Source organism: Vulpes lagopus, chromosome 9, assembly GCF_018345385.1.
Source record: "Vulpes lagopus strain Blue_001 chromosome 9, ASM1834538v1, whole genome shotgun sequence".
Lineage (NCBI taxonomy): Eukaryota > Metazoa > Chordata > Mammalia > Carnivora > Canidae > Vulpes > Vulpes lagopus.
Window position 1 is genome coordinate 47,654,511 of NC_054832.1, and position 22,191 is coordinate 47,676,701.

At 39.4% G+C, this 22,191-nt stretch overlaps 1 protein-coding gene across 1 annotated transcript in view; it reads right to left on the reverse strand.

The window, feature by feature from the left end:
* Nucleotides 1-7,160: 7,160 nt before the first annotated feature.
* Nucleotides 7,161-22,191, reverse strand: part of CPNE3 (copine 3) — a 56,345-nt gene continuing 41,314 nt past the window's right edge. Inside the window, exons 14-16 of the mRNA XM_041769355.1 lie at nucleotides 13,582-13,715; nucleotides 12,047-12,283; nucleotides 7,161-10,289 (exon numbers count right to left, since the gene is read on the reverse strand). Coding sequence (XP_041625289.1) covers nucleotides 10,179-10,289; nucleotides 12,047-12,283; nucleotides 13,582-13,715 — 482 coding nt within the window. The 3' untranslated portion in view covers nucleotides 7,161-10,178. The remainder of the gene's footprint in view (nucleotides 10,290-12,046; nucleotides 12,284-13,581; nucleotides 13,716-22,191) is intronic.

A 22,191-nucleotide genomic window follows, 5' to 3' on the forward strand; every position in this document is an offset into this window, starting at 1 on the left:
CAAAACTATATTTCCCAGTGGAGGTCATAAGCCCCTCTAGCCACATAATGAAGGCAGGCTGACTAATCAATTAGGCCACTAGAAAACCTTAAGCAAAGACCAACTCCAGGGGTCACCAGAGGAGTTTAGCATTTGAAATACCACATCATAAATCCCACCACCTTTATCTTTTTTTTTAAAGATTTATTTATTTATTCATGAGAGACACAGAGAGACAGAGAGAGAGAGAGAGGCAGAGACACAGGCAGAGGGAGAGGCAGGCTCCATGCAGGGAGCCCAATGTAGGACTCGATCCCAGGTCTCCAGGATCAGGCCCTGAGCCGAATGCAGGCGCTAAACCACTGAGCCACCCAGGCGTCCCACCACCCTTATCTTAACCCAAATTCAAAACCCACACATCCAGGGATCCCCAGAGATAAAGATTGAATTTTTCCCTACCACTTTTTCTTTTTTTCCTCTACCACTACTAACCCCCATATCTCTCTTCTCTGGATCCCTGATAGAGCCATGTTCATTAGTCATTTGACTAGTCAACAAGTAGTCTGTTGACTAACTGGCTAATTGATGGTGCATAGATACATGAAAATTCTTCTTCAACTCCCACCCGGGTCTGACCTCAGTAATTGATTGTCAAAGATATGGTCCAAAATGGGCTGGTTAAAAGGGATGTATCCCTAAAAGATCCCCAGAAAAGGAAGAAGAAAGCAAGGAGTCACTCAGCAGAAGCTCTACACTTTATAAACATTACATTGTTAAAGTAGTAAAGCAACATCCTTTTACAAATGAACTTTTTTCTGTGGGCCCACGTGTTTATTCAACAAGCAGTTTCCTGACTTCCTGAAGCCATCTTCAAGTATGATTTGCTCAAAATTGATTATTTGCTTCAAGTATTATTTGTTCTTATATTACTTTCATTTGTAGCCCTCAAAATTCTGCACAGCCTATAAAGTGTCCACTAGTCCTAAAAAATGCCCAGCTCTGCTTTACATTATTAGGCTGTATCAACGTGTTTCTGCTAATTAAAACTATGTGACTTAAAATAATAATCAAGATTCTGTAGGTTGCCAGTTTGGGCTGGGTTCAACAGGTGGTTTTTCGGGTCTTTAGTCCATGCTCTGTAGTCAGCTGCTGAATTGGCTAGGGGCTGCTTGTCTAGAAGTCTCAGATGGGTTGGCTGTGTCATTCAGGTAGTCTCCTATCTTCTGAAAGGCTAGCCACGGTTCAGAGGCTGCCCAGGGTTTCAAGAGAGAGAAGATCAAAGTAAGCACATTTTTTGAGGTCTAGGCTTAGAATTGGCACAACTGCCATATTCTATTAGCTAAGTCACAAGACCAGATGCAAGGGCCAGAGTAATAAAAACCACCTCTTGGGAGGATTGCAAAGTCACATTGCCGAAGTGGTGGGGACAGAAAGGGAAGGGATTGTAGCCATTTTTACCATCACCCAGACAGGATAGTACCAGATAAAAAACAGAAATTCTAGGTAATGTGTAATGTTTTATTTATAGGTATGACCCATGTCATATTCAGGACCTATCTATATTAAAAAAAGTATTTATTATTTATCTGCAATTCAAATTTAATTTGATGCCTGTATTTTTGTTTGCTAAATCTGGCAATCCTACACATAGAACCATGTCAAAGATAAATAAAACCTTTCTTTACCCAAAAAGAGAGAACTTCGAGATGCCTGGCTGGCTCAGACAATAGAGCATGTGACTTTTAATCTCAGGGTCGTGAGTAAGTTCTACCTACTTAAAAAAGAGAGAGAGAGAACTTAGAACTTGAAATTACTGTTAAAGTGTACAACTATGAGCAGCCCAGGTGGCTTAGCCGTTTAGCGCCACTTTCAGCCCAGGGCCTGATCCTGAAGACCTCGGATCGGGTCCCACATCAGGCTCCCTGCATGGAGTCTGCTTCCCCCTCTGCCTGTGTCTCTGCCTCTGTGTGTGTGTCTCTCATTAATAAGTAAATAAAATCTTTTTAAAAATAAAAATAAAAAAATAAAGTTTACAACTATATCAAATGTATTATAATGAGCCATAAATTCTACATATACCCACATAAAAAGAATAATTTGGCACCCTCTCCATATTCTAGGAACCATCTTTTGTGAAACACTACTAATAAAGAACCCTAAAAAAATATATAACAAACTGTTTCATTTCAGTTATGCATTAGATGATAAACTGCTACATAGAATACCAACAAGAGAAGAAAGAGTCTGTACTTTCTGTAATTTGGGCTGTTCCATATTTATAATAATTATTTTCCCATCCAAAGAGGAATTTTTTAAAATCTTTGGAAGATATTAATCATTATGCTATTCTGGAATTTATTATATCTAATCAAAGTAAAGATACCTGAAATTCATGCTTTAAGTACCTTACCCATACACTGTAGTAAAATTTGATGTTTTCCTCCATGAGTTTTTATGACTGGCTATATTTTTCCTACTATAACTTTTGTGACTAGAAATGACAGTGCAAAGGTCAAATAAATGTGCATCATTAAGCAATACAACCTGACATTTCTAGACAATAACGGCTCAGATGAGGAAAGGGAACCCTACCTGAAAGGTCACAGCCCCTCTTACTGTCCCTTTGTAGCCCTAGTCATCTCTGCCTACTGCACACAATGACTGATACAAATTTACGAGGACTCGATCTGCTGGAAACCTAAGCAATATGAAATTTAATGCACAGTGCATGCTAAGGGTTATTAACCAGGCTTGTGATGCAGTTTCTTGCATCCAGCTTTAAATAAATCAAGCTCTGTTGTTTATGCTAGAATCTTATTAGACTTGAAAGGGAATTTAGAGATTACTACTCCAAGCCCCATTAATACAAAACACAAAACAAAATCCTGTGCCCAGGATCACACCACAGTGTGACAGAACCCAAGGACAAAGACACCACATTGTTTTTCAAACATGAAGATCATGGACTAATTTGATAAAAGTAGCATCCACCTGAAGAAGGAGTTTTACAAATAAATACATTTCTCAAAATTTCATGGGGCAAAATGACAGTAAAATCTGCCAGTTAAGGGACATATTTATATTCCAAATTTGAGAAGAAAGCTGACACTTCAGAAAGGGACTAACCACAGATTTCACTAACAAAGGAATGTGAGAAATTAACAGAGTTGGAATTTTGACATCCATTTGTAAGAGTAGAGAGTTGGTTGTGAAATACAAGTGTTATTACAAACGCATAGTCCTCTCCCTGTGCCAACAATGTCCACAGTCCACACTACTTTCTGACTTCAAGCCATAGACAATGTCAATTTCTTGATCTGCAGTTTCTTTTTTTTTTCTTTCTGCTGCTTTCTCTACATTAGAAAACCCTAAGTCCTTCAAATCTCAATGAAATTCTAAACCACCTATTAAGCTTTCCAATATCTCCCCAGTGTTCTGACTGCCTCCCACAATGAGATGAAAATCTCCCCACTCAGGGATCCTGGATGGCTCAGTCGTTTGGGTGTCTGACTTCTTGACTTCAGCTCAGGTCATGTTATCAGGGTCTTGAGATGGAGCCCAGCATTGGACTCCCTGCTCAGAGGGGAGCCTGCTTCTCTTTTTCCAACTCCCCTTGGTTGTGCTCTCTCTAATAAATATATCAAATCTTAAAAAAAAAAAAAAAAAAGAAAAAGAAAACCTCCCCACTCTAAACTTCAACATTTTCTCAGGGCGGGGGGTGGGGGTGAGTGGGTGACGGGCACTGAGGGGGACACTTGACGGGATGAGCACTCAGTGTTATTCTGTATGTTGGTAAATTGAACAATAAAAAATTAATTTATTAAAAAAATTTTTCTCATATGAACTAATTTCTATCATTACGTATGCTCTAACACATACCTATTCATTCGGGGTTTTTTCTATGTCGATTAGGGAGCACCTACGAGATGCCAAGTTTTCCTCCAGGCTCAGGATGCAGCAATGAACAAAAAACAAAAACCCTGACTTCCTGGAACTGACATGATAGTGGGCAAAGAGGACAAGAAACACGGTACCTAAAACTTAAGCAGGAAAGAGGAATAGCTGGTACTGGGGAAAGAGGTACAATTTTAAACAAAGTGATAGCAAACATCTGACTTGGGTGATGCTTGAATGAAGACCTGAAGAAGGTGAGGGAGCAAAGCTTACAGGTGACTAGGGAGAGTTCTTCAGGAAGGGGCAAGAGCAAGTGCAGAAGACCTGAGCCAGGGGTATGCCAGGCATATTATGTAAGAGCAAGAAAACATGTATGGTTGGAACAGAGTGGCCAAGGCAGACAGCAGTAGAAAAGAAGTCTAGAAAAGGAGCAGGAGCTTTTGAAAATTCATAGGATTAGTAACTTGAAGGTAAATGATGGAGAATGATTTGTTGAAGTGGTGGTACTATAGGAAGTGAGCTGTAACGTGGGTTGTTATTAGAAAACGGGATACTTGAGATTAGGAAAGGGTTTGTTATGGGTTATAAGGTCTAGGGTATGCCTTTAAGAGTGAGGGCTGAGGTAAAGTGAAGAATAAGATTATTACAGAGGGAAAGTGATCTAATCTAATGATAAGAGATTCAAAGCTGGAGGTTTTTTTTTTTTGTTTTTTGTTTTTTTTTAAAGCTAGAGGTTTTTAGGAGGAGGGAAAGGTTATCTAAGGCAGAAGGGAAGACCAAGGAGGATATTTAACCCTGCCTCCAAGCCCCATGGTAGACCAGTAAGAGAAAATAATTACTTGAGAGGACTGCAGAGGAAGGAAGGTCCTTAGAAAGAGCTAGGTTTTAATTAGAATAAAAATGCACTGATAAAACAGTATGCTAATGAATGACCCGGTTCCTAAGGGCAGAGTGGCAGGGTTTGGGCAGTTGCAGAGAAGTGGGGTGTGGTCAGGATACGGATTGTACAGAGGAGCCAGAGATGGGTTAGAGTGAGGAAGTTCATGATCTGAGTTTCTTGTAAGGACTGGCAGGTCCTGGTGGTCCTAGGACAGCAGTGGGGAGAAAGGAGTGCTGTGGAAGGAGAAGGAGGAGCATCTTGCCAGAGATGTTCAGGATCCCCCTCTGTACTCTTGGCTACAGGTGTCTGAGGCATAAGGGACAGTCTTACTTTAAGGACAAAGGGCCGCCTTACCTTGCTTATTGTTTTTCTTTTTTTCTACTTTAGCATTATATACTCTCCTTTCCCATATTAGATCATAAGCTCTTTGAAGTTAAGAAATTTTACTCAATTTGATGTTGCCTGTCGATTGCCATAACTAAGCTACTCAATAAAATATGTTCAAAAACAAGTGAGTACCTCTTACTGGATGAAAGGAATGGTTGAAAAAGACAAATTATTTCCTACTCAGTTTTCTAAGAACTCTCTAGAGCTCCCCAATTCCTGATACTCTTCCAAGTCCAGCCTTAGAAATCCAAGTACTTGACGGGATGAGCACTGGGTGTTTTTCTGTATGTTGGTAAATTGAACACCAATAAAAATTAATTTATAGAAAAAAAAGAAATCCAAGTACTGTTGCAAAACCTGGTGTGCTGTGTCTGCTTGCGAAAAGGCCAAAGACAGATGCTAAACCACTGAGCCACCCGGGCGTCCCAATGTTGAGTTTTAAATTTACATTTGTATACAAGGAGTTCTTTATAGGGGCACCTGGGTGGCTCAGTGGCTGAATGCCTGCTTTTGGCTCACCTTCCCATCCCCGGGTCCTCCCCCGCAGGGAGCCTGCTTCTCCCTCTGCCTCTCTATTCTGTGCTTTTCATGAATAAATAAATAAAATCTTTTAAAAAAAAAAAGAAAAAGAAAGAAAAGGCCAAAGATATCATGGCCTCCCTTTCTCTGCTGTAAGAAGTAAAAATTCTGCTTATGATGATATTTGTCTCATTGATCACTTCTTTGAGAGGAGATAATAGCCAAGCCAGAGTAAAATTCTCCAAGGATACTACAACCTGCTGTGAGTTTTCTGGTGTATGTGGCCAACACTCACATGGCCATGCTTTGTGACAAATGACACGGGTCATGGTCTTGCTTCAAGCTAGGGTTTAGCAATCCTGGGGATCAACATCACCACAAGGTGCAAGCCAGACTCTAAACCTAATTGATAAGATACGGGCTTCACAGATGATTTGATGTGGAGTCAGGGTTGTGGCAGGAAAAGCACAGGATTCAGAAACTGACCCAGAATCAGACATTTAGCAATATGTGACCAAACAGCTGAGTCTCTACCAGAAGGTGACCACCACTGACTCCCTCATCAGGGCCTCACCAAGGCAAAGCCACTGTGGCTAGGCCCAAGTTTGACAACAGACATCCATCTGTCTGATCTAAAATACAAGGCCCTCCAGTTTTTCAAGAACATAAATCTGATCACATCATTCTTTTGCTTACATTGATTCAGTGGCATTCCATTACCTTTAGCCTCAGCCTGAACTCCTTTGTATGCCCCAGAGGTCCTGCAGGATGTAAACTCGACCAATCACTCCACTTCGTCTTTCCACTCTTCTCCTACCACTTTCCCTCCACAATTTATATCCCAGCATACTTTAAGTTCTTTCCATTCCTAAAATATTCAGGTCTATACTTGCTGTTGACCTAATACTTTCATAAATGCTTTTAACTCTCTTCACCCAGCTAACTTTAAGGTCTTAGCTTAAATGGCACATCATCAGGAAAGTGCTTTTTGCCACCTACATGGGTTATGTCTCTCTAATTACTCATTTAATGTTTTCTGTCCAGCCTCTCCCCCCAGTCCATTATATCTATGAAGACATCAGCTTTGGGCATCTAGGTTACCACGGTATTCCCAAGGCCTTGACCAATGACTGCAACATAACAGAAGCAATTTTAAGAACAAACACACAAATAAGGTGGGTATACTGTCCTGCTTAACACAACTAATTGTGAGTGCCTTATTTTTCAGGCCATCCAGCTATAAACTGAGAACCTTCCCCTTACTGCACCTAGAAATATTTCTTTTTTTTTTTTTTTTTTGCTCCTAGAAATATTTCTTGAATGCATTCAGTATGTTTTAAATGAGTAAATCCCACAAAATAATTTTAAAAACCCAAACTGTTCAATTCAGTAAAATATGAACCCAGGCACCCTAAAATACTATATTCACTTTATTTCTATTTTTTTTCTACTGGTTTTGATAACATTTAGAGAAAGGATAAATAAAAACAAGGCACTATCGTTTCACATTAAGAAATAACTTTATCTGCCAGGAATTCAAATGGAAGATATATTTAACATGAATTCATATATTAGTAACTTATACACTTATTATCAAGTATGACATTATTAAAGCACAATACAGTCTCTTGCAATTTCAGTCAAACTTCTGGCCTCCCTTATATGTCACTCCCATGACTACCAACCGCACACAAATGAAAGTAGGAAAAATTTATTGAAGATGGTTTCCCAGGAAAGTTATAAAATGAAAAAGGCAAAATATATGAAATAAAGCATAAACAACAATGGGGCCCAGAATTTACTCTGGAACGGCTGCCTAAGGCACTATCAAAAAAAAAACAATTATAGTTGTAAATCCCTGATCTGACTTTGAAAACTTATGATCTTAAAAATTTCATTTCAAAGCACAAGGTGACATGGCCAAGCTAATTGGTTTATTATTTTCTCAGTAAAGGCATATGTGAGAAATATTATGTCTGTCCAGGAAACTGTCACCCCAATATGTGTTTGTAATACAGCTGATTATAAAAGGTGTGAAAGTCAACTTGTTTTGTTTTTTTAATGCATTTTAAGAACTAATGACACTTGAATGAATGGTGGCACAATAGGGAAAAAGACTATTTTTTTTACATAAAACAATATTAAATCATTATGTGATAAAGTGAAATGGTAAGATTTTAAGAATTTTACAAAATGATAATTTAGAAATTGTAAATGTTTTTATTCAAAACTGCAAAAAAGGCATCAATTGTCCTCATTTGCTGGAATCACAATTCTTATGAATAATAGCATCTACTGATGACCCTGATCAAGAATGAATTTTTTAAAATTAATTTAAAAATTGGAATGTTTCTGGTTAAAACCAGAATACAAAATTATGAAGACCAAAATAATTTGACAATGGAAACAGAAGTACTGTTACTTGGCTAATAAAAACAACGAAGCTCCTGCCCAATGGTTTCCAAGTGCCCAATACAGGTGACTCAGTGCTGCCAGGAGCTGGTTAAGGAGAGTGACGAGGCCCAGTGAGTAGGGCTCTGGACCCTGCTCTGGACCTAGAGAAGCTCTACTTCTATCTGTTATACCATACATTGAGAATGTGTGTATATCATTTCTTTTAAGGCTTCAATGTGTTAAAAAAAAAATCCTGAAAACCACAGCTATATATATATGCCTATATATATATATATATATATATAAATATATGCTGTTTCCAAGCATACAAAGAGAATTGAAATCAGGACATCTGAGACAACAAAGGTCCAAACTACTGAAAGAATGATCAGTTTTCTTCTCACTTAACTAATGTTAAAATGACTTGTCAACTGAGATATGCCATAGAATAACAGACTCCTACCTTCAGGTTAATAGCACATATACAGAGGCTAGCTAGCTAGGTTGGAAAGTGGAAACTGCTCACACGAACAAAGCTAGAACAGCAAGCAGGACTTCTCTTAGCCTGACCGTGGCAAGTTCCCAAGAAGCCAAAGTTCTTCATGGCTGAGGGCTCATTTAGTCATTTAGTCATTTCAGAAAACAAGCAATATGAGCTGTGATACAAGTTTTCAGTAAGACTGAAAGGCATGTCAGCAAGGCACTGATGCATCCACTTAAGGCTATATATGATAAACACACAATTTTTAACGTTAAGTTGTTAGAGATGATTGGCCAACATATGAATATGCGTCGTACTTGGCACACAGGTCCTTCGATAAAATGTTACTGAATCTATTCTGAAAACATCATGTTTGATAAGTAATATATTCTAAGAGTAAAAAATCAGGAAAAAAAAACTCTAAAAAAAAAAAGTGTGTAAAGTCCACTCTATCTTAATACATGAGGAAGAGATTTTTTTAAGTTATGACAGGTTTTATGCTTAATACATACATTTTGGGCTTAGGAAATAATATATAATTAAAACACAAAATTTGATTTTGATTACTACATAACCACTATCATAAGTTTAAAAATCAGACTAAAAATGTTACTTAAAAAAGGGAAGAAAATGTCTAAATGAATGTGCACCAATGTACAAATCAATGTGTGAGAACTTAGTAAGGAAAATATAAAAATTAGGTTTTTCTTAAATAAGTATTTCATTAGTTAAAAGGAAATGGATTCTGAATTTCCCTTTATATATTTGGTCCTCATAGCTTTCCTGGACAAAGCAGTCCTAACCATTTTAGCAAACTCCAATTAAAATACTCTAATAATGTTGAATCTAGGACAGCCCATCATCTATGCAGATACAGAATCCTGAATGTCACATACAGTAAATGAAAAGGTCAAATCTGACCATGTTTACAGTATTCCAAAATGAAAATAAAAGATCCGGAAAGGCAAATAAAAATGGCTTACTTATATGAGGTTCCTTTTACTTGTTGATTGTACATTTTAAGAACTGGATATGTGCCTTCCCTTCTCATTCAGTATTTTTTAAGAAGTCCTAAGTGAATGCATACTATTTTGTAAACTACAATATCTAAAGTGCAGCAAAATTCAGGCAAAAGGGAACAGTTTCATCCCATGGAAAGGCACTGAATACAGGTATAGGAACAAATTCAATATCATCTAATTTAAGTTCTTGTCATCAAGTATGATTACGTTGGCTTGTAAAACATATATCGCCTAGAACAAAGTACAGCAACCTATAAATCACGTCCCAGCAATTTTTCATTCTATTGAAAAACATTCAAAACAGTATTTTCACCATATTAAACAACCACAACTACCAAATCAACTTTTCTCACACGAGTTTCTGATCTCCATAGTGTCACTGCAAGTCACTAAAATCACTGCATTGATTGAGCAAAGATTAACCTAGCACTTTCCTCAAAAAAAAAAAAAAAAAAAGGAATAAAAATGTTTTAAATAGATATAATCCATAGAGAACTAGGTTTACATAAAAATGCTGGGAATGAAAAGAAAAGCATGTAAAATAACAGATTCATGATTCAGGGTTGGAGAGGAATCCACTGCTCCATACAAAAGAATTCTGCTCAGGCAGCCATAGCTCCTTTCATTTCTTAGCTGGGTTCTTGGGAGGAAGGAGTTTATAAGTGTTGAAGTAGCCCACCACCTGCTGGGGGATCTCTGCCAAGACACACTGAGCAAGTGCTTCTTTTGGAGCCTTATGAAAAACAAAATCAAAATGACTTTATTAGTAACCAAATTTTTACTGGCATTTTGATACCAGACTAAGAATACCTTACCAGTCAGTAAAAAGCAGTAATTCCCAATTCCTAGGCTTGTATCTTGTCTTAGGAACAGTCTATGAAACACAGAATAAGCTAAATAACTAATGTTCCTTACGAGTGTTTTATTACTCCCACTTACATTTATCAAGTCCTTTTTGGTGCCAGCATTTTGGCATTTGATAATTACTTTTTTCTAGTTTTTGAATTTTTTAAATTTTTTATTTAAATTCAATTTGCCAACATATAGTATAACATCCAGTGCTCATCTCATCATGTGCCCTCCTTAATGCTTGTCATCTAGTTACCCTATCCCCCACCTACCTCCCCTTCTGCAACCTTTTGTTTCAAGAGTTAGGAGTTTCCCATGGTTTGTCTTCCTCTCTAATATTCTTTTTTTTATTTAACTTTTGAATGTGGGTCTTTCATTCACTTGGTATTAATTTTTTTAACTTTTTATTTTGAAATAATTACTGATTCATAGGAAATTGCAAAAATAATAGAGTATTCACACAGTTTCTTCCAAAGGTTTCTTCCAAAGTTATATATTTATAACTATAGTATAATATCAAAACCAAAAAACTGACAATGGGACAGTTCACAGACCTTATTCAGATTTTACCAGTTTTACTTTACATGCACTCACTTGCATGTGTCTATGTATTATTTTATGTAATTTTATCATCTGGGTAGATCTGTATAACCATTACCACAACCAAGATACAGAACTGTTTCATCATCACAAGGATTCCTAACATTAACACTTTTAATCACCTTCCCTTAGGTTCATACATTGGCTGGTGGGAATGTAAAAAAGCATAACCATAATGGAAAAGTTCAATAGTTTCTTTAATAACTAAACATGCAATAATCTTATGTCCCAGCAACTGAACTTCTGGGTATTTACCCTAGAGAAATAAAAATCTATCCTCACACAAAAACCTGTACATGAGTGTTTATAGCAGCTTTGCATATAACAGACAAAAACTGGAAACAATTAAAGATGTCCTTCAATGGATGAATGGTTAACATCTACACTATGGATTATTCCCCAGGAATAAGAAGAAACACAGGCCACAATCCTGCAGAAAATTATGCTGAGTGGGGGGGGGGGGGGAGCCAATCCTAACATTTCTATAGCATTCTTAAAATGAAAAAATTATAGAATTGAAGAACAGATTAGCAGTTGCCAGGGGTTAAGGGGGGTGGAAGTGGAAGGGACGTGGGTGTGGCTATAAAAGCGCAACACGAGGAGTCCTGAGATGATGACCCTTGATTTTATCAATGTCTATATCCTGGTAATGGTTTTGTGCTATAGTTTTACAAGATGTTACCAGTGGAGCAAACTGGGTGAGACAAAGTCCTGAGAGATTTTCATCAAATCAACTTCCAGTTGGGCAAATTCATCATATACCTATATAGAGTTTTTCTGTTGTTACAGACATAGGTAAAGATAAAAGGTATTTTAAAACATTCATAGCAACACCATTTATAGCAATTTATCATACAGACTGCAAGAGGCATGCAAGTATACAACCTGAAGCAAAACTTCAAAACCTCATCAGGACTCTTCAAACCCAAACTCCATACATCCTCTAACCCCAGACACCTACTCAACTACTTGGTTATGGATTTAGTAAGGGTGTGTTCAAACTCCTTAGTGTGCATGAAAAATAAGAAGAGTGGTACTCACGTTCTGGAACTGTCTGAAAGGCACAAACTGGACGATGTCTCGGATGGCTACCTCCCCTGACGGGGAGCGGAGACTTCCACCATCACCATCCAGAAACTCCATGGCACTGAAGTCAGCACCTCCTACTCCAACAATGATGATTGACATAGGAAGCTTGGAAGCATTAACTATAGCTTGTCTGGTCTCATCAAGGTCTGTTATCACACCATCAGTAATGATTAAGAGCACAAAATATTGCTGCCAAGAAAGAAAATTATATCCGCTGAGCAGGTTGAGCTCCCAAACAATAAAAGTAATGGTTAAAAACACCTCCAGCTTGATGACTCATTCAGTCTCTTTCTTGCTCATTTTCCTTGCTAGTCTCTACCCAGGATACCATCTACATAAAATGTTCTAACATTCTCTAATGACAAGGAAATTTATTAAAACAAAAATTGCAGGTTCATTAAAAGTGCAATAGACCACAAAATGGTATTGGCATAAATATACAGAAGCAAGAGACCTAAATGTCAAAGACTAAACTTTTAGTGAGCATAGGAATAAACATTTCAACATAAGTATTAACTATGTTAAAGTATTGATCAAGGAAGTTAGTTGCAATGCTTTCTAAAAGGTCAAATATGGGAGAAGTAGAATTGTTTATCAAACTAAAGTTCACTTCTTAAAAAATGGAGATGGGTTAAGGCAGGGAAATCTTTCTTTCAATTCTGTCATTTCTGATAAACAGTTTTGGAGAACAGTAAAATGTTACATAAGTGACTCCATCTTTTGGGTCATTTGAATCTAGAATGGAAATAAGTTTGATAACAGAGCTAACGTGCTGTTTACTCTGCCCCAGGCACTGTGCACTTATATGAACTCTTATTTTACCTTTCAGCAATCATATGAAGTTACTTTTGGGTATAAAAAGCTATGAGGCTAAGAGAGATTTTGGTATCTGGGTCCAACAGGTAATGGTGATCTAATCCAAATCTTTGTAGTACAGTAAGTAATTTTTCATCAGCAACTGAAACTATAAAAATCCTCAACCTTAATTTGTTAAGTCTACTTTCAAAAAGGAAGATGTTAGTCATTTCTTTTTAGTAAAACCTATTAAAGAAAATTAATTCAGGAGTGCCTGAGTGGCTCAGTCGGTTAAGGGTCTGCCTTCGGCTCAGGTCATGCTCCAGGTGTCCTGGGACTGAGCTCCACATTGGGCTCCATGCTCAGTGAGGAGCCTGCTTCTCCTTCCTGCTTGTGTTCTCTCTCGCCCTCTGTCACTCTCTCTCTCTTTCTCAAGTAAATAAATAAAATCTTAAAAAAAAAATAATTCAAATGGCAGAGAAAAGACTCATGAGTGTACGGGTAATTTTTGTTGTCTTGCTTTTAATGATCACTAATTTAACAACATCAGTTGTTACTTCCAAACCAAGGATAGCTTCATTATTACTTCATGTTCTTTGTATCTCAGTGGACCAAATAAATGGAAATATGGCACCAGAAGCAACTACCAATCCAAATTTTCTCCTTGTCAACCCCAGCACCAGAGCACTTACAGAAGCTGTTTGTTGTTGGGTGGCTGCAGCAGCAAACCTGGCCACATGATTTATGATTGGAGAAAAATTAGTGGGTCCATAGAGTTTTATCTGAGGAAGGCAGGCCCGATATGCCTCTACAATGCCTTGGATTCCTAGACAGAAAAAGTAGCATTAAAAATTCTCAAACACGATTTAATTGTTCATTGTTTACCACACAGGCTAATTATATCTTTGTATGTATGTATGTATAGACATATATGCTCTATGTGTGTGTATATATATATTGCTCTAAATAGTTAAAAATTCTATATTCAAGAGTTCCTCTTAAACCATGTAAAAAAAAAAAAAAAAAAAACATGTATTACAAAACTTCATAGCTATACACCATTGCAAAAACCTATAAATGGTATCCCTCTTCCAATAAAAAGACATTTATTTTCATCTCAGCCAAATTATTCATTAATCTATAGTAGAGCTGTTATAGTGCTTAATTTTTGTGTTTTAGGCATAAGACTCTAATGGAAAAAAAATCATGAAAAAGATGCCGTATTACACAACTGACAATAAAAGGTAAGAAAAAGTTACTGATTAAATGGAAAAACTTTTGCATATGTGGCCAAAAATCCTACAAAATCAGATGGCTATAAACCTAATGTTAATTGTAGTCAAGAGTTTACTCCATAACTTAGTATGCATGGTATGATAAACTGTATAGTTCTAAACATTCACTTCCAGGTTATGTATTACATCTTGCTGCAGAAATACTAATGTCTTGTTTGTTTATGCCATACAATCTGGGCCAGCGGGGATGTTTTTATGGTACAAGATTGGGCAGGGCCATTTGACTAGCTTTGACCAAGCATGTAAACGGACATGACAATGGACATGACACTCATGTCTAAGTTAAGAACCACTGCCTGTTTTCACCAGCAATCTTGCTCTTTCCCTCTGCAAAGGGAGAAGCACATCCCAGATAAGGTCCTGGATCCCAGAATGAGAAGCATAGACCAGACTAGCCACATGTGAAGGGATGTATAGATGAGCAAGAAATAAACTATTGCTGTTATAAATCACTGAGACTTAGACTGTTTATTATATCAGCACAACTTAGTGGAAGTTGAATGGCATTCCTGGTAAAAGCACTGCTGGTGAAGCTTTAATGTGACGTATGCAACTGTTCAATCTACCCCTTACATTAGAATGTCCAGGTTGCAGGTAAGATACTAGAAATCCTCAAAAACTTCTTCCATAACACTTGTTGAAATAGTCAAGGCCATCTGCCTCAAAAGATTTTTAATGGGGGCACTTGGGTGGCCCAGTGGTTGAGCATTTGCCTTTGGCTCAGGTGATCCTGGGGTCCTGGGATCCAGTCCCACATTGGGCTCCCCACAGGGAGCCTGCTTCTCCCTTTGCCTATGTCTCTGCCTCTCTTTGTATCTCTAATGAATAAATAAATAAAATCTTAAAAAGAAAAGTTTTTTAATGTAAACTAAAACAGGTCTCTTACTTAAAACATATCCAACAGAAGAGATCAACAAGGAAAAGAAGTATATACTTGATTTAAAAGTTTCACAAGACCAACTCTCTTAACATTTAAGAGTTCTAACTAACTCCTCTCACTCATTTTGAACTTAGGAATAAGTCTTATGGTCAGTCCAGTAGGAACAAAAATAATGTTAACATCAGCCAGCAGCAGGATCTTACTGCAATGATACATACTGTAGAAAATTTCAGTCCCCAGGCAATAATATCCTTTCATTTTTATCATCTCAGCTTTCTTTTCAATATGAAGATATATAAACTATTAATTAAATTTCTTGATAAGTATCACTTGTCTTCAATCCCTCCACTAAAATTAAGTTATGCCGAAATCATTCTTTTGCATTAAAGGAACAAGTGAGACATGTTACTTCTGGGCAACTAAACTCAATGCTTAATTAAAAAGGGGGAATTCAGCTTCCTTGCCTTAAAACAAGGTTGTATTTTTTTCAGTACAGTATGTCCTGTCTAAAACCAAACGGATTGGGGGGAGGGGCAAGATGGCGGCAGAGCAGGGTCTCCAAGTCACCCGTCCTCAACAAATTACCTAGAAAACCATCCAATCATCCTGAAAATCTACGAATTCGGCCTGAGATTTAAAGAGAGACCAGCTGGAACGCTACAGTGAGAAGAGTTCGCGCTTCTGTCAAGGTAGGAAGACGGGGAAAAAGAAATAAAGACACAAAAGGCCTCCGACGGGGAGGGGCCCGCGAGGAGCCGGGCTGAGGCCGGGGCGAGTGTCCCCAGGACAGGAGAGCCCCGTCCCGGAGGAGCAGGAGCTGCACCAACCTTCCCCGCGGAAAGGGGCTCCCGGGGAATTGGAGCAGGATCCCCAGAAAGGCGGGGACGCCCTCGGGCTCCCTGGGACAGTAACAGAGGAACTGCGCCCCGGAGATGCGCCGAGCTCCCTAAGGGCTGCAGCGCTCGGCGGGACCCGGAGCAGCTCGGACGGGCTCGGGCGGCGGCTCCGCGGAGGGGGCTGCGGGGCTCCGGGAACAGCTCAGCGGCGGCGGCTCGGGCGGAGGAAGAAGCTCCGCGGAGGGGGCGGCGCGGCTCCGGGAACAGCTCGGAGGGGCTCGGGCGGCGGCTCCGCGGAGGGGGCTGCGCGGCTCCGAGAACAGCTCAGCGGCGGCAGCTCCGGCGGAGGAAGAAGCTCCGCGCGGAGGGGGAGGCGCGGCTCCGGGAACAGCTCGGAGGGGCTCGGGCGGCGGCTCCGCGGAGGGGGCTGCACCGCCGGGAGCGCGAATCCAACAGCGCAGGCCCCGGAGCACAGGGCCCGGGACACAGCCCAGGATCCGGCCTCTCCCAGGTCGGGCAGAGGCCGGGAGGGCCCGGGACAGCAAGGACGCTCCTGCCCGGGGCTGAGCAGATCAGCGGCCCGCCCCGAAGCCCCCAGGCCCTGCAGACGGAGAGCCCCGGAGCTACTGCGGGAGCTGACTCCAGGGTCCCAGAGCTGCCCCCGCCACTGTGGCTTCCTCCCGGGGCCTCACGGGGTGAACAACCCCCACTGAGCCCTGCACCAGGCAGGGGCAGAGCAGCTCCCCCAAGTGCTAACACCTGAGAATCAGCACAGCAGGCCCCTCCCCCAGAAGACCAAGGAGACGGACCAGTTCCAGGGGAAGTCAAGGGACTTAAAGTGTACAGAACCGGAAGATACTCCCCCGTGTTTTTTGTTTTGTTTTGTTTTTGTTTTTGTTTTGTTTTGTGCTTTTTCTTTCTTTCTTTCTTCTTGATTTCTGATTGCTTCCCCCACCCCACCCCACCCTTTTTTTTTTCTCCTTTCTTTTTCTTTCTTTTTCTTCTCTTTTTCCCCTTTTTTTTCTTCTTTCTCTTTTTTCTTTTTCTCTTTTCTTTCCTTCTCTCTCTTTTCCTCCTTTTCCCAATACAACTTGTTTTTGGCCACTCTGCACTGAGCAAAATGACTAGAAGGAAAACCTCACCTCAAAAAAAAGAATCAGAAACAGCCCACTCTCCCACAGAGTTACAAAATATGGATTACCATTCAATGTCAGAAAGCCAATTCAGAAACACTATTTTACAGCTACTGGTGGCTCTAGAAAAAACCATAAAGGACTCAAGAGACTTCATGACTGCAGAATTTAGATCCAATAAGGCAGAAATTAAAAACCAATTAAATGAGATGCAATCCAAGCTAGAAGTCCTAATGACGAGGCTTGACGAGGTGGAAGAACGAGTGAGTAACACAGAAGACAAGTTGATGGCAAAGAGGGAAACTGAGGAAAAAAGGGACAGGCAATTAAAAGACCATGAGGACAGATTAAGGGAAATAAATGACAGCCTGAGGAAGAAAAACCTACGTTTAATTGGGGTTCCCGAGGGCGCCGAAAGGGACAGAGGGCCAGAATATGTATTTGAACAAATCCTAGCTGAAAACTTTCCGAATCTGGGAAGGGAAACAGGCATTCAGATCCAGGAAATAGAGAGATCCCCCCCTAAAATCAACAAAAACCGTTCAACACCTCGACATTTAATAGTGAAGCTTGCAAATTCCAAAGATAAGGAAAAGATCCTTAAAGCAGCAAGAGAAAAAAAATCCGTGACTTTTATGGGGAGGAATATTAGGCTAACAGCAGACCTCTCCACAGAGACCTGGCAGGCCAGAAAGGGCTGGCAGGATATCTTCAGGGTCCTAAATGAAAAGAACATGCAACCAAGAATACTTTATCCAGCACGGCTCTCATTCAGAATGGAAGGAGAGATTAAGAGCTTCCAAGACAGGCAGGAACTGAAAGAATATGTGACCTCCAAACCAGCTCTGCAAGAAATTTTAAGGGGGACTCTTAAAATTCCCTTTTAAGAAGAAGTTCAGTGGAACAATCCACAAAAACAAGGACTGAATAGATATGATGACACTAAACTCATATCTCTCAATAGTAACTCTGAACGTGAACGGGCTTAATGACCCCATCAAAAGGCGCAGGGTTTCAGACTGGATAAAAAAGCAGGACCCATCTATTTGCTGTCTACAAGAGACTCATTTTAGACAGAAGGACACCTACAACCTGAAAATAAAAGGTTGGAGAACCATTTACCATTCAAATGGTCCTCAAAAGAAAGCAGGGGTTGCCATCCTTATATCAGATAAATTAAAATTTACCCCGAAGACTATAGTGAGAGATGAAGAGGGACACTATCTCATACTCAAAGGATCTATCCAACAAGCGGACTTAACAATCCTCAATATATATGCCCCGTATGTGGGAGCTGCCAAATATTTAAACCAATTAATAACCAAACTGAAGAAATACTTTGATAATAATACACTTATACTTGGTGACTTCAATCTAGCTCTCTCTATACTAGATAGGTCTTCTAAGCACAACATCTCCAAAGAAACGAGAGCTTTAAATGATACACTGGACCAGATGGATTTCACAGATATCTACAGAACTTTACATCCAAACTCAACTGAATACACATTCTTCTCAAGTGCACATGGAACTTTCTCCAGAATAGACCACATACTGGGTCACAAATCGGGTCTGAACCGATACCAAAAGATCGGGATAGTCCCCTGTATATTCTCCGACCATAATGCCTTGAAATTAGAACTTAATCACAACAAGAAATATGGAAGGACCACAAACACGTGGAGGTTAAGGACCATCCTGCTAAAAGATGAAAAGGTCAACCAGGAAATTAAGGAAGAATTAAAAAGATTCATGGAAACTAATGAGAATGAAGATACAACCGTTCAAAATCTTTGGGATGCAGCGAAAGCAGTCCTGAGGGGGAAATACATCGCAATACAAGCATCCATTCAAAAATGGAAAGATCTCAAATTCAAAAGCTCACCTTACACATAAAGGAACTAGAGAAAAAGCAACAAATTGACCCCACCCCCAGCAGAAGAAGACAGTTAATTAAAATTCGAGCAGAACTCAATGATATTGAGACCAAAAGAACTGTGGAACAGATCAACAGAACCAGGAGTTGGTTCTTTGAAAGAATTAATAAGATAGATAAACCATTAGCCAACCTTATTAAAAAGAAGAGAGAGAAGACTCAAATTAATAAAATCATGAATGAGAAAGGAGAGATCACTACCAACACCAAGGAAATACAAACGATTTTAAAAACATATTTTGAACAGCTGTACGCCAATAAATTAGGAAATCTAGAAGAAATGGACGCATTCCTGGAAAGCCACAAACTACCAAAACTGGAGCAGGAAGAAATAGAAAACCTGAACAGGCCAATAACCAGGGAGGAAATTGAAGCAGTCATCAAAAACCTCCCGAGACACAAGAGTCCAGGGCCAGATGGCTTCCCAGGGGAATTCTATCAAACGTTTAAAGAAGAAATCATACCTATTCTACTAAAGCTGTTTGGAAAGATAGAAAGAGATGGAGTACTTCCAAATTCGTTCTATGAGGCCAGCATCACCGTAATTCCGAAACCAGACAAAGACCCCACCAAAAAGGAGAATTACAGACCAATATCCCTGATGAACATGGATGCAAAAATTCTCAACAAGATACTAGCCAATAGGATCCAACAACACATTAAGAAAATTATTCACCATGACCAAGTAGGATTTATCCCTGGGACACAAGGCTGGTTCAACACTCGGAAAACCATCAATGTGATTCATCATATCAGCAAGAGAAAAACCAAGAACCATATGATCCTCTCATTAGATGCAGAGAAAGCATTTGACAAAATACAGCATCCATTCCTGATCAAAACCCTTCAGAGTGTTGGGATAGAGGGAACTTTCCTCGACATCTTAAAAGCCATTTACGAAAAGCCCACAGCAAATATCATTCTCAATGGGGAAGCACTGGGAGCCTTTCCCCTAAGATCAGGAACAAGACAGGGATGTCCACTCTCACCACTGCTGTTCAACATAGTTCTGGAAGTCCTCGCCTCAGCAATCAGACAACAAAAAGACATTAAAGGCATTCAAATTGGCAAAGAAGAAGTCAAACTCTCCCTCTTCGCCGATGACATGATACTCTACATAGAAAACCCAAAAGCCTCCACCCCAAGATTGCTAGAACTCATACAGCAATTTGGTAGCGTGGCAGGATACAAAATCAATGCCCAGAAATCAATGGCATTTCTATACACTAACAATGAGACTGAAGAAAGAGAAATTAAGGAGTCAATCCCATTTAAAATTGCACCCAAAAGCATAAGATACCTAGGAATAAACCTAACCAAAGAGGTAAAAGATCTATACCCTAAAAACTATAGAACACTTCTGAAAGAAATTGAGGAAGACACAAAGAGATGGAAAAATATTCCATGCTCATGGATTGGCAGAATTAATATTGTAAAAATGTCAATGTTACCCAGGGCAATTTATACGTTTAATGCAATCCCTATCAAAATACCATGGACTTTCTTCAGAGAGTTAGAACAAATTATTTTAAGATTTGTGTGGAATCAGAAAAGACCCCGAATAGCCAGGGGAATTTTAAAAAAGAAAACCATAGCTGGGGGCATCACAATGCCAGATTTCAGGTTGTACTACAAAGCTGTGGTCATCAAGACAGTGTGGTCCTGGCACAAAAACAGACACATAGATCAATGGAACAGAACAGAGAACCCAGAAGTGGACCCTGAAATGTACGGTCATCTAATATTCGATAAAGGAGGAAACACTATCCATTGGAAGAAAGACAGTCTCTTCAATAAATGGTGCTGGGAAAATTGGACATCCACATGCAGAAGAATGAAACTGGACCACTCTCTTTCACCATACACAAAGATAAACTCAAAATGGATGAGAGATCTAAATGTGAGACAAGAGTCCATCAAAATCATAGAAGAGAACACAGGCAACACCCTTTTTGAACTTGGCCACAGTAACTTCTTGCAAGATACATCCACAAAGGCAAAAGAAACAAAAGCAAAAATGAACTATTGGGACTTCATCAAGATAAGAAGCTTTTGCACAGCAAAGGATACAGTCAACAAAACTAAAAGACAACCTACAGAATGAGAGAAGATATTTGCAAATGACATATCGGATAAAGGGCTAGTTTCCAAAATCTATAAAGAACTTATTAAACTCAACACCAAAGAAACAAACAATCCAATCATGAAATGGGCAAAAGACATGAAGAGAAACCTCACAGAGGAAGACATGGACATGGCCAACATGCACATGAGAAATGCTCCGCATCACTTGCCATCAGGGAAATACAAATCAAAACCACAATGAGATACCACCTCACACCAGTGAGAATGGGGAAAATTAACAAGGCAGGAAACAACAAATGTTGGACAGGATGTGGAGAAAAGGGAACCCTCTTACACTGTTGGTGGGAATGTGAACTGGTGCAGCCACTCTGGAAAACTGTGTGGAGGTTCCTCAAAGAGTTAAAAATAGACCTGCCCTACGACCCAGCAATTGCACTGTTGGGGATTTACCCCAAAGATTCAGATGCAATGAAACGTCGGGACACCTGCACCCCGATGTTTCCATCAGCAATGGCCACAATAGCCAAACTGTGGAAGGAGCCTTGGTGTCCATCGAAAGATGAATGGATAAAGAAGATGTGGTTTATGTATACAATGGAATATTACTCAGCCATTAGAAACGACAAATACCCACCATTTGCTTCAACGTGGATGGAACTGGAGGGTATTATGCTGAGTGAAGTAAGTCAATCGGAGAAGGACAAACAGTGTATGTTCTCATTCATTTGGGGAATATGAATAATAGTGAAAGGGAATATAAAGGAAGGGAAAAGAAATGTTGGGAAATATCAGGAAGGGAGACAGAACATAAAGACTCCTAACTCGGGGAAACGAACTAGGGGTGGTGGAAGGGGAGGAGGGTGGGTGTTGGAGGGGAATGGGTGACGGGCACTGAGGTGGACACTTGACGGGATGAGCACTGGGTGTTTTTCTGTATGTTGGTAAATTGAACCGCAATAAAAATTAATTAAAAATAAATAAATAAATAAATAAATAAATAAATAATTAAAAAATTAAAAAAATAAATAAATAAAAATAAAACCAAACGGATTCTTTTCTTCAGACTATAAACCAAAAGTAGAAAAGCTGCACTAAATGGCAGCCCGAAGATGGGCTCATTTTATTCAGAATAAATGA